Raw genomic sequence first — 13,480 nt, 5'->3', positions numbered from 1 at the left:
GCAAGTGCACACACACACACACACACACTACAGAGCTATTCTCTTCTTTGATGATCTAAAGGAAGCAATAAAAACAAGCCATATCTTGATGTTGTCAAGTGAAAAAATGAATCAGTCACTTAGAGATGGTCTGGCCAGCTAACTCTGCCTTGCTTAACAAAGAAGGAAATCCACTCAATAAAAGCACAATATTTCCGGGGGAAATGTGAGCTTTGGCCTGAAGTAGATTTGGGAAATCAAGCTGTCACATTATGAAGTGAGTGGAGGAAAATGATCACCAGGAAAAGCTTCAAATCATCACATGATGTTATGGGGAGAAGAGACAGTGACTTGTGATCAAGGGCACGGTTGCTGCTGTTGGTGACTGCGGAAATCACTGTTTCCGCCACAAAGGGTGAGGTCGGTAACAGGCACTGTGGCTGCCCATCTGCTGTCAGATGCTGAAGCCACAGCGGAACGGTGAGTTGGATAAACCACTGATACAAGTGAAGCTGGCTGCCGGAGAGGAATTCACCTCCCACTGGCCATACTGCCCCAAATAGGAAAATGTGTCTCAGCAAAGCACAAGGTGAGGGCCGGGCTTAGCCCTGAACACTGGGAAGAAAACAACAAGTGACCCACTCCGGGTGGATGCAGTGCATCAAACTCCTTTCTTCATTTCATTTATTGTGCCCTCCATCGCTAAATTAAAAAAAAAAAAAAAAGCCTGATAACCGGTGGATCGGCAAGGCTTTTATAAAATCGAGCCATACTGGTCATTTGACAGGGGATGTATTTATGGTGAAAATCCAAGTGCAAGGACTCACCATGTGAGTGTGGCACTAGAAAGACAGAGTCCGCGGACAGCATGGTGGGGGCGGCCCCAGAAAAGAACAGAGGCCCTCCTCTGTCATCAGGTGTCCTCTCCCATTCAGACCCCTGTCCCTCCTTCTGGCTAACGCCCCCAAGAGTAGTACTGGTAAGAGCACAGGCTGTGGACCCTGATGGGCCAGGTTCTAGTCCTCACCCCTCCTTTTGCTAGCTATGTGGTCTTGAGCCGCTTATTTCACCCATCTGCTCCTCCACTTGGGTGCCCGCGTGGGCAGCCATGAGGACTGAAGATCCAACATACAGCAGGGGCAGTTTTTTTACATTCTTCTGCTGCTTCCTCCCCAAATCTCTCTGTCCTTAATCCAGTTTGCATTCTGGATTCTGTGCTGACTCACTGAAACACTCTTCAGATGACCAAAAAGCTTGTAGGTGTCAAGCACGGTATTTTTTTTTTTTTTTAAGCCTGTATCCTTCCCAACACTTTCCCAGTGCGCAACCCTGCTAACCTTATCAATGGTCTTGGCTTCTGCATAGCTGCCCTGTCCTCTTTTCCTGCTCTCTTTGTCTCCCTTTCTGGTCTCTCTCCCTTCTGCCCACCTCCCACATGTAGGCATCTCCAAGTTCTTTCGGAGGTCCAGCTTGGCCATCCTTTCTTTGCTCTGGCTCCTTCAGTGAGCTCACCCCCCGCCCCCAGAGAGTCAACCACTGTGCATGCAGATGATGTTCAAACTTTCCTCTCTAGCTTTACCTGTCTCCTGAAAAACAGAACCTGTCAGGGAACCCTCATGTGCCCTCTACACTCATCAAGCTGCTTCCTGCTTCTGGAAGGCCCTCATCAATAGTTTCTTACCAAAATCTTACTTATGCTTGAAGACACAGTAGGAATTTCTCCTTTCTCCACAAAGAGGCCCTTTACCTCCTCTGCTCAGATGCTTGCCAGCTCCATGTGAAAGCAGCCGCCTCTGACCCTCTACCCCAACATGTATCATAGTACTAAAACCCCAGCCTTTGGGAACTCCTGCTACTAGGGGATCTCTGCTGCTGAAATATAAAGCAGTATGGCCTGATGAAGTCACAGGTTATAACAGAGCTTGCCTTAGCTTCATCCTGACTGGTTTTAGGCAGGGGAAGCAATCACTGCTGCTCAATTAGATGTTCATGGAAGCTAGCTAACTGGTCTCTGCTTTCTTTGCTCTTTGGGCCTTTTTGGTCTGTTCTCCAGGGATCAATCAGAGCCATCTTTTAAAAATGTAAATTCGATCATGCCGTTTCTCTGCTTAAAAATCTGCATTGGGGGATCCCTGGGTGGCGCAGCGGTTTGGCGCCTGCCTTTGGCCCAGGGCGCGATTCTGGAGACCCGGGATCGAATCCCACATCAGGCTCCCGGTGCATGGAGCCTGCTTCTCCCTCTGCCTGTGTCTCTGCCTCTCTCTCTCTCTCTGTGACTATCATAAATAAATAAAAATTAAAAAAAATTTAAAATAAAAAAAAATCTGTATTGGGCGCCTGGGTGGCTCAGTGGTTGAGTGTCTGCCTTTGGCTCAGGTTGTGATCCCGGGGTCCTGGGATCGAGTCCGCATTGGGGTTCCCGTAGTGAACCTGCTTCTCCCTCTGCCTGTGTCTCTGCCTCTGTGTGTCTCTCATGAATAAATTAATAAAATCTTTAAAACAAACCTGCACTAATGTTGCCATTGAACTGCATTCACTTTCCCTGGTTGTTCACCAATCTCCAACTACCTTGACCTCCAACATGTCAGGGCCTTTCTCACCACAGGACCTTTGCACCTGTGGCTCTTTCCTTTGGCTAGACTACTGCTGCATGAGGCCTAAAGGAGAGGGAAATACACTATCTGGACTGGACTTTTCCTGTCTTCAGGTTCACCCTCTTGTTTCTTGGACTCTGCATTCCAGCCAAATAGAATGGCTTGTGTCTTCTGAGAGGCTCCTCCACCTTTCCACAGACCTTTAACCCACGGTCCAACTCGAATGTCCCTCTGCGCCTCTCAAGTCTTCACCCTACGTCTAGAAACAGCTTCTTCCTCTAACCTTCTGGCATATGCTCTCCGTATACCCCTTATGTCACTACACTGTTTGAACTACCACCAGGGAGTGGTGTGCTTCTGTGAGGAGACCGTGGGCTTTTAGAGTCGGCAGCTCTGGATCTCCCACCCTCTCTGCTGCCTGCTACTAGCTCTGGGACCTTGGACACCTGATGCGTACTCTCTGAGCCTCATTTTCCCCGCCTGTAAATGGGGACAAGAACCAGAGCAATTTTCCTGAACATTCAATGCCACAACACGTCACAACAGGTGCGCTGCCTGGGCAGGTTCTCGCTCCGTTCCCGATGCCCTCCTGCTGCGCCAGCGCCCCCCCCCCCCCCCCCCCCGGCTTCCCGGGGACCCTGGAGGAACAAGGGACCCCCTGCGGGCCCCTACTCACTGTCGGGTCCCGAGTCCCAGCCGTTCTTCCGGATGGAGTCGCAGTCGGAGCGGCAGGGCGACACGGCGGGCAGGTTGGGGGCCACACTGCACACGACCACGCCGCGCCTGGCCGTGAGGATGCGCGGGGACTCGGGGTGGAAGGTGGTCATCTCCTGGGGCTCGCCGCCCAGCCCGTCCACGATCTTATCCAGGTTGCTGCGGGAGTCGCCCTGGAAGCAGGGGGTGTAGGCCATGGGGCGCACGGGCACCTGCGGGGGCCCCACCTCCTGGTAGACGTTGCGCGCGTCCCCGGCGCGCAGGCCCCGGAACGGGCCGCCGTTGCTTTTGTGCAGCAGGGCGGCCGTGGCGGGGTCCTGCACCAGCGTGATGTTGTTGCGCGAGTAGTTCTTGCGGAAGACCTTCTTGCGGAAGACCACGAAGAGGACGACCAGCACGAGGATGACCAGGAGGACCACGGCGATGCCGATGAGCTCCTCCTTGCCCACGTACGAGTGGCCGGCCTGGATGTTGGGCACCACCACGGGGCGCAGCCCGCAGTACTGGCCCACGTAGCCCGGCGTGCAGTTGCACACGAAGGAGCCGAACACGTTCACGCAGGAGCCCCCGTTCTCGCACTCCTCCCGCTCGCACTCGTTCACGTCCTCCTCACACCTTCGCGACAAAACACAGAGCCCGGCTCAGACTGCGGGTCCCGCAGCGCGGCGGGCGGCCCCGGGTGGCCCAGGGAGGGCGCGAGGGGCCACAGGTGCTGAGTGCGCCAGGTGCGCAGGTGCGCAGGTGCGCCGGGTGCGCGCCTCGGGGGGCGGGGGCAGGGGCTGAGGGGCTGAGGGGCTCCTCCCAACCAACCCGATGGCTCTCACGTAGCCTGACCCCATCCAGGTGGGAGGAGGAGCCGCAAGGGAGCAAACGCGCTGTCGGAGAGGTCCTGGTCTCCAGGCCTTCGGGGCAGGATGCATCTCAGAGTTTAAATTTTTACAATTTTAGAAACACCATCCAGTACGTGTCTTTCATGTTCCGTAACACACCCGCCCCGCTGCTGGAACTGGTGGGGGCCGCGGACCCCATAAGCACATGCATACACCAGTGCTTCTACAATAAAGTATATGGATACTCACACTAAATGAGAGAAATAAAGACTAGAAATAGTCTCAGAGCCATTTTGGCTGGGTTTGCCACCAAATTGGTTTGCCGCTAACCTACCCTTAACCTTTTTAGTTCTCTGAGCTTTGGGGATTATGGAATTGCAGGGAAACAGCAGTGAACCTATATATACCATGAATAGGTTTTCCCGAGGTAAGAAATCTTTGGTTCTGACATTTGCCTCCAACAGTTACTGTCATTTTTGGTCTCTCTGGGAACTGTGTGTGAGTGTGTGTGTGTGTGTGTGTGTGCACGCATGAATGCATGACTGCAGGGTGGTTAACAGAGTAAGTGGGTAGGTGGGCTAGAGACCTAAATATCTTACAACAGATTCCGTGCTTACGATAAAAGTTAATACTAATGCAGATTATCAGGAAAGAATGATCAGAGCATTCTAATGAAAAATAATTAAATCAATTTTATTCTCCTCAAAGCAATCCATGGCTCACGTTGAGTATAATTATAAGGCAGGCATTTAAGTCTTATTCTTTCTTAGCTTAACATTATGTGAGAACATGGACCTTCCTTCTCCTTCACTTGTCTCTACTTCAGCAATTGCTCCGATGTGTTCATTTAATGGCACGATCACTTATATCTTTGGTAATCCACCTTTTAAAATGTAGTCAAACGTCCCTAATTTGAACAGATTGAGGCCAGGTCATTCGGAAATTAGAATCACAGAGTATTTAAAAATAAATGCAGCTTTATTACTTTAAATTACATCCAACGATTCAAAGTCGGCTAAGTATTTCCTGGTAAAGTCCTCGGGAGATTTGCCTTAATGAATACATAAGACTGATCTGTAATTAGAATATCACTTGCTTGAGATTACATATATATACTTCTCAAATGATCAAGGATGGTTGGAAGTGGCGTTTCACTTAGAGCTTAAAACAGTCCCTTTCCATTTGACTAACACTTTAATTTCCCTCATTTCTTGGGGGGGAAAGGGTTTGCAAAGGAAAGGTATGCTTGAGTTTCTCAGAATGATCATAAAACGTTAGGCAGTAGAGTCCAGTTAATGAGTTTTAGGGAAATGGGTAATATGTCTGCCTCAGAATTATGCTGGAAATATTATGGGTCCTAGATGGATTTTATTTAAAAGAATTATTTTTTTTAACTACAGAACACATAGTAATTACATAAAAATTTGCAAATATACAGAAGTATAAAGGAAAAAAAATGTAAGTTACCAATAACCCCATTACCCAGAGATAATCCCTGTTAACATTTAATTTGCCTGTCCTACTAGTGGTAAATCTTCTGTCCCTATTAGTTGTTTACAGTTTTGCTCTCTTAGCAACAAGAAGCAGCAGATAGAAAGGCTGTTGCACAATCTCAACTTACGTGACTCCAGTGAGCCCAGCTTTGCAATTACAGATGAAAGTGTTCCCGATGGGGTCGCAGGAGCCTCCATTCTGGCAGGGGTTTGGGAAGCAAGCTGTGATCTCCGACTCACAGTTTCTCCCGGTGAACTGTGAGAGACAGGTACACTGATAGCCTAGGGAGACAGAGGTCCTCATGAGCCACAGGTGCCACTGGCAATGCTCCAAGTGCAGGGACTCAGCCATCATGTGCCCTCCTGATTCCTGATTCCGAAGAGGATTATCAAGTTGGTTATTTTGAACTTGGGACCCATTTGCCACAAAGATGCCAAGTAACGGTTTGGGTCCCCTGTTAGTCCACAAAAATTCACTGAATTAACCACCTGCCTAAATGGGAGTGAGAATGGTGAGAGACACCCAAGAAATAGACCCCAAGAGCAGCGGTCAAGATGGGAGAAGATGCCTTCCTCAGCACACTGCTACAAAAAGGCAGGAAGTTTCCAGGGAAGAGCAGTGTATCCCAGGTGCCATGCCGGTTCCTTTCCCGAACCCTCCCCCATCCTTGTGCCTTTTCTGCTTAGCTGAGAACCACATTTCCCACCTAGAGAGGAAGTGAGGGGAAGACAGGTAAAACTCAAATGAGCCTCAGTTTGACATATGCACAGGTAAATGGAAGAATCCCAGCCTTCACCCAGATCCCGTGTTTGGATCCTAATTTTCACATCTTTGTCAACTTGCTCTACTCATGAACCCAGCATGAGGAAATAGGCAGGAGTATCTGTACTGCAGAGAATATTAAATAATGGAGTGGGTAAGATTCCAAAAGGACAATGGCATTATTTATCTCTCAGAGCTGGAAGGGATGAATAATTAGTAAGGATTTTCTTTTGCCCTACTTTAAAAGAATTTTAAATTCCTTTTTAAATTAAAGGTGTAAAGCACATAGTAAAGAGTCAGATAGTTCTCTAAGTCCTATTTTGTACAACAGCAGCCCTACATCCCCTTGAACAGCAAAGCTGATCTTTGAACCACATGGGTTTGAACTGCCCAGGGTCACTTATGCATGAATTTTTAAAAGTTTGGTACTATAAATATATTTTCTCTTCCCTATGGTTTTCTTAATAACATTTTCTTTTCTCTAGCTTTCTTTAAGAATACCGTATATCATATGTATAACATATACAATATGTGTCAGTCGATGGTTTATGCTATTGGTAAGGCTTCTGGTCAAAGGTGGGCTCTATTAAGAGTTAAGTTTTAGAAAAAGTCAAAAGGTATACACAGATTTTCAACTGTGCCATGGGTCGGTGCCCCAACTCCCACTTCAAGGATCAACTGTCCTTATTGTTACTTCAACACCAAACTCCTCTTTGACTAGGTTTCTCCGTGTATCCCTGTTTTGCCCGGTGTTCTGTATTTTCATAGCCTGCAGAAATCTTTTCTCTAAGGCTTTCTGATTACCCTGAGTGCCCTCTCGTCCTGCTGTGGAGCTGCTGTCCTGGGATCGCCCTCTCTGCTCTCCTGGGCTGGATCCAGTGTCTCTGGTATCCTCTGTCTTCCTTAACCTCTATTTCATTAGGATACACTCTGTAGTAGCTTTCAGAGGAAGGGTTTACAGCTCAATGTTGTGAGATCCTGCATAGCTGGAGGTGTCTTTGCTTCACCCTCACCTCCATTCTGTAGGCTGTGTACAGAATTCTCAGCAATTCCTTCGAGGTGGCCCTTGAGAAATTTGAAGTCTTTTGGTTCCTAAATTTTGTACATGATCTGTTTTTTTTTCCTTCTTCTCCAACAATGTGGAGGATCTTCCCAATTTTCTGAGATTTCACCATGATGTGCTTTAGTATGGTCTTATTTCAACCAGTACTGGGTTCCCTGGAAATTCTTGTCCTTTAATTTTCGGAAAACTTAATTATTTCATTGACGATTTCTATTCCTTTGTTTTCCTTGTTCTGTCTTTATGGAAGTTTTATGATTTAGATCTTAGATCTCCTAGACCTTCCTCTAGTTACTTTTCTTCTATTACATCTCCAAGGGTTTTTTTTTCTGTACTTTCTGAGACATTCTCATCTTCTGAAACTTTGAGATTTTCATTTATGTTGTCATTTTACAAGGGCTCCTTTTTTGTTCACTAAGGTTACATGTATGAGTGTCTAAATGATAGCAGCCTGCTCATGTTTTGTGGCTACAATATCTTCTCTTATCTCTCTGAGGATATTAATATTTTTATGAAGTTTTCTCCCTGCATAGTTTTCTCCAAGTTGTTTTTTTTTCTCTGTTTCTTAATTTTGGTCTCTGTAATAGTGATTTTTATGTGTCATTTTGACTAGGCTATGATACCCAATTGTTGGACAAACACAGTCCAGATGATGCTGTGAGGAATTCTGCAGCAATGTAGAAATTTTGCCTGAGTTTCCAGCCTGATGGTCTGCTCTGTGACTTCAGACTCAAGACTACAAAATCAACTCTTACATGAATTTTGAGCCTGCTGGCCTGCCCCATATATATAGCAGTTCAGACTTGCTATCCCCACAATTGTATGAGTCAACTCCTTAAAACCTGTCTGTCTGTCTGTCTGTCTATCTATCTATCTATCTATCATCTATCCAACCATCCATCCATCCATCCATCCATCCATCCATCCATCCATCCATCCTATTGGTTCTGTTTCTCTGGAGAAGCTTAATATATTCCTTATCTTCCAAATTAGAGGATTTCCTACCTTCTATGACAATCCTTCCTTATCAGCTCAGATTGCAGAATGGAGTGGTAGGAAATTAGAAATCTAATAGGAAGCTCTGAGCACATGAGTGGGGTTTGTCAACTGTGATACTGTGATACTGTTTCAGTACCACTGGGTTGGTAAATTTCCCCACTAATGACCCTTATCACCTGCCCGGAGGGAGAGTGATGGCCTGGTTTCTAACATTCAGGGGATCAAGTGGTGGTAGAGGAAGGATGGTTGTGGGTCTCAGCATCCAATGAACACATGAGATTTACTTCTACCCACCTCCCCACTGACTAAATGCAGGGCAGTGCCAGGTGCTCCCTGTCTTCTCACTTCTGCAACTCACCTGCAGGCTCTGCCAGGGTCTGAGAGGGGGAGTGGTTACCTGGCCATGCAGAGAGAAGTGGGAATCTAGGGTTCTGATTGCCTCTAGGACATTTTGACTAATTCTTATTTTAAGCCCTTCTCCCCATCTTTTCTCCTTTTAGAAATGACTGATGCCTCCAGTTCCTAAGCTTTTCAGGTATTCATTTTCAGATTTGTTTCTACTGGTCAACGTTTCAGCCTCTCAAAGCTCCACTTCTCTGTTCCTCAACAGCTGTCCATTTGCCTCCCACCTCCAACCTGTGTCAATGTTGTCTCCTTCTCAATCCTCTCACTCTTATGGCTTATGGCTTATTAAAATGCCTTTACTCATGCAATAGTAAGATTGTGACAGCAAGCTGCTACCATTGCCCTGAAGTGACCAATGAGACTTCCTCATTTCTAAGAGCTTTTGTAAATGCTGTAAATAACCATTCTCTTGTTTGAAGGGTTCTTGGGCTAGTCTCTGCTCCCCAGTGACTGATGCTGGGACTTCATAGATTGATTTTTTTTAAGTTTGTTTGTTTATTTATTTATTTTAGTAATCTCTGCACCCAACATGGGGCTTGAACTCATGACCTCAGAGATCAAGAGTTGCATACTCTTTCTAGTGAGCCAGCTAGGTGCTCCCTATAGATTTATTTCTACAGGCATAACATAGTTAAAAATCTATAGATTAAAATAGCATATATGCTCATTTATGTTCACTCAACCCAAATGATAGAGATCTCTCACATCTAGGGGGACATTATGTCTGTGTGGGTGTTTATAGGTTCAGAGCAAGAAACTCACCTTCAGGAAGCAGGTACAGGAGGCAAGAGAGAAATCTTTACATTCACAAAATGAGGGGACTATGAGGTCCCAGCCTCCCTGGCAACAAGAAACACAAAGCTCTGAGAGATACCCAATGCTCTTGAATGCAACATCAATGAAATACCAGGGAACTAACTCTTAAGGAAAGACCATTGTTGATGTAAACTGTGTCCAAGGTGGCCAGCCTGATGTCTGTGGACAGGCTGTAGGAGTCTGAGGTATGCTTGCTTTAAATTATGCTGACTCACCATTGTTTTTTTTTTCCAATTTGGGAAGCTGCTTGCCTTAATGGAATTGAGTGGGATTGATGAAAGCAGTTAGAACTGGGAATAATGCTTCTTTGTATCGCCTAGCTAGTCCTTGGCCAGAATAGCATGCCATTTAGAGGTAGAGTAACTTGTGAGGATGAATTAGATTCCTTTCTTGACTACCTGGGGGGTGGGAGTTTGGGGGGTAGGGGGTGGGGGTGGTGGAGGGGTGGCAACAACCATAGGACAGGACTTGAAAACACATCAATGATGAGGTAGGAGGAAAGTCCCCAAAGGGGGAATCTAAGGCAAGGTGGGTCAGAGCAGGAAAAATTCCTCCCTCACCAACTCCTATTTGGCAAGCTTCCGCAATTTCCCAAATAGAGTCATAGCAGAAGTAGTTGGGGGGAGGGGGAGCCATAGAAGGCGTGTCTGGAAATAAGGGACATTGAATTCCTATCATGGAAACTGGATTCTAACTGGATTCTAAGGTCATGGGTTTGATTTCTTTGATTTGATGTCTCGGTGCCTTGGAAAATCAGAATTTGAAATGAGGCAATGTCTCTAATGCACTATTTTACTCCCACATATCTCCTTCTGCATTTTGTCATTTTCATTATCTTTTGTGGGATTTCTAGTGTTACTGGATGCAGCTGCCAGCCTGACTGATTAACCTATTCACTGACTGAGTGCCTAAGCCATAGGCTGGAGCCAGCTCATAGGGTTGTAAGAATGGACTGTTAAACATTCGGGAATTTGGCAGGCCAGTTATTTATTTATTTTTTTAATTTTATTTATTTTATTTATTTTTTATGTTTTGGCAGGCCAGTTATTAAACCACCAGGAGCCTCATGTCAGCCACGGAGGGAGTATTTGCATCATAGAAATCAACAAACATTACAAATAGGGGCTTTTATTTTTAGAGGGCTGGTTCCCAGCACACCCCTGGGGATACAGAGACAGAAGTACACCATCTATAAACACACAGGTGGCTACAAAATCACCATGATAGTAGGCACAGGGTGTGGTGGGAACATACAGTGGGGACATTGGATCTAGGCTGGAGCAAACCATGGCTGACTGAAGAGCTCTGTTCTACATCTGAGAAAACTGGCTCTCCATTTTGAAGATGATGACAATGACAATGACAGCAGCTATACTTTGTATGACATTTATTCTGTGCCAAAAGCAGTTCTAAGCACTTCTCACGTACTATAGCTCATCTCATTCTGAAAATAAGCCTGTGTCAGAGGTACTGTTGTTAGTCCCATTTTCTAGATGAGGAAACTAGGGTTCAGAAGGGCTGATTTCTTATTCATGGTTGTGAAGCTACTGTGGGTCTGGCTCCAGAGTCCCTAAACTGTCCAAGATCATCCTGAACTGTATTTTTAACAACTATACTTCATTTCACTCTTTCTGGATCCTCTGCTTATAAAAACAGAAGGAAACTGTCTAGTATCTGCTCTGGTCTCAAACCCATGGGACAAAGGAGACAGAGAACACTTAGAAAAATGATTTCTTTTAGAACTTTAAATTTAGAGTAGTTATGTTAACATGATGAGAGGAAAATTTTATTTTAAAGTGGTCAGATTTGGGGATCCTTGGGTGGCTCAGTGGTTTAGTGCCTGCCTTCGGCCCAGGGCATGATCTTGGAGTCCCGGGATCTAGTCCCCCATCAGGCTCCCTGCATGGAGCTTGCTTCTCCCTCTGTCTGTGTCTCTGCCTCTCTCTCTCTCTCTCTCTCCCCCCCACCCCTCTCTGTGTCTCTCATGAATAAATAAATAAAAATCTTTAAAAAATTAAAAAAAATAAAGTGGTCAGATTTTTCTTTAAATGAAAGAAGAGAGATACCTATTCTTAGATTCTATGAAAGAGGATTGCTGTTCAAGAGTAACCTGTTATTGTGAGGTTTTATTTATGTTCTCATTATCCTGGCCTGGGCCCCATTACTGATAATTTTAGAATATCAATAAGTCTGCCATGGTGATACTAAGGGATCTAATGCTGTAGTGGTTTAAAATCACTCTGAGTCATTTTATGAAGGACCACAATAATCCTATGAAGGAAAAATGAAAAGCCCCATTAACATCTCAACTCCATGGTGGTGTTGGAGAGGTTAGTGGCTCCATCAAGAACTTATAACCGGTAAGTGATTGCATCTGAGCTTGAATCCAGACTTTCAGATCCTCAAACATTTCTACGAGATGGTATTGACATTGAAACTTGTCAGTGAGGGAACTTATCACTTGCTAGGAATGAGAAGGAGCTTGTATGTTGACTCCACCACACTCCAGGGAGCTAAGGAGATGAGAAGATGGACAACATCGGATACCCCTCTGGGAGCCAAATCATCATTAAATACTAAGATACTGGCATCATAAAGTTTTTGCTATTCCCAAGCATTACCATATGTTGGTATAGAACACAAATCAAGGAAAGAAAATTTCAAGAGATATCCAGGCATTACCATCTGACCACAAATAAAAATTTAACACTTTGTAAATGTGAAATAAAAACAAAAAGTAGTGGGAAATCTCCAAGTGTGATGAAAAACTGTAGGTTTTTTTCAGGATGAGGGAAGAAGATTAAATAAGGAAATTATTAGAAGAACAACAGCTTAGGGGTGCCTGCGTGACTTATTTGGTTAAGCAGTGGACGCTCGGTTTTGGTTCAGGTCACGATTTCGGGGTTGTGAGATGGAGCACCCCATCAGATTGGAATCTGCTTCACATTCTTTTCTTTCTGCCCCTTATGCTTGTGCTCTCTCTCTAAAATAAATCTTTCAAAAAATTAAAAAAAAAGAACAAAAGCTTATTATGCACTAGGAAAAATGCGAAGAACGTTCTGTGCATTTTCTCATTTAATTTGTGACAACGACCCTATGTTGTAAGTACAATTATTATAATTATTTTAGAAATAAGGGAACTGAGGTTTAAGTAGGATGGTTTGTCTAAAGTTACATAGTCAGTAAGTGGCAGACACCACTTAAAGCAGTTCCCAGGTTAAAAAAAGACAATCATATTCTTAGCATTGAGATACATGTTAAAAAAATAATAATGTTACAGCCTTTCTCCCCTGGAATCATGGCAAAGTGAGGAGTGTATTTTTAAGCTTGGCCTCAAAGCTGTGCTCTTGTTTACAATCCTTCTAGTTTTAGCAGATGCAGATGGCTTTGAAATCTGCACCCGGACAAACTTAAAATGCCCCCTCCTTCCCTCGTTCAAAGAATACTGCAAACCTATTAAATGCAAAAATAGAAACGGCTTGGGCAATTACAGAGTGAATTTGGGCTGCGTAGGCAAATAATCAAGATCATTTCTATCTTACTCCTTTGACTTATTAGTCCTTTTTCCAACCTCCTTCACCCAGGTAATGGCCTCAACCCTCGGTCCTGCTCTCTAGTGTAGGTGACATGATTCTGATCAGGTTTGGCTGCCTTGATAAGGAGACATCTGCCTGGTGCACAAAGGTGGAAGTAATGACAAACGTGAGCTGGCATTTGGGATCTGAAGTCAGCATCAACCACTATGCTTGCTGGATTATGGATTTCATTTAGAAACCCCAAGAGCGCACATGATCTGGGGAGGCAGCTGTGAGGTGTCAGTGAGGTTG

At 45.2% G+C, this 13,480-nt stretch overlaps 1 protein-coding gene across 1 annotated transcript in view; it reads right to left on the bottom strand.

Annotated features, from left to right (window-relative positions):
* The window catches only part of FAT3 (FAT atypical cadherin 3), a 650,121-nt gene that overhangs the window by 9,434 nt on the left and 627,207 nt on the right, over positions 1–13,480 (bottom strand). The window contains 2 exon segments of the mRNA XM_041730335.1: positions 3,250–3,902; positions 5,739–5,892. Coding sequence (XP_041586269.1) covers positions 3,250–3,902; positions 5,739–5,892 — 807 coding nt within the window.

Source organism: Vulpes lagopus, chromosome 15 (genome assembly GCF_018345385.1).
Source record: "Vulpes lagopus strain Blue_001 chromosome 15, ASM1834538v1, whole genome shotgun sequence".
Classification (NCBI taxonomy): Eukaryota; Metazoa; Chordata; class Mammalia; order Carnivora; family Canidae; genus Vulpes; species Vulpes lagopus.
This window is presented reverse-complemented; position numbering and strand designations above follow the sequence as displayed.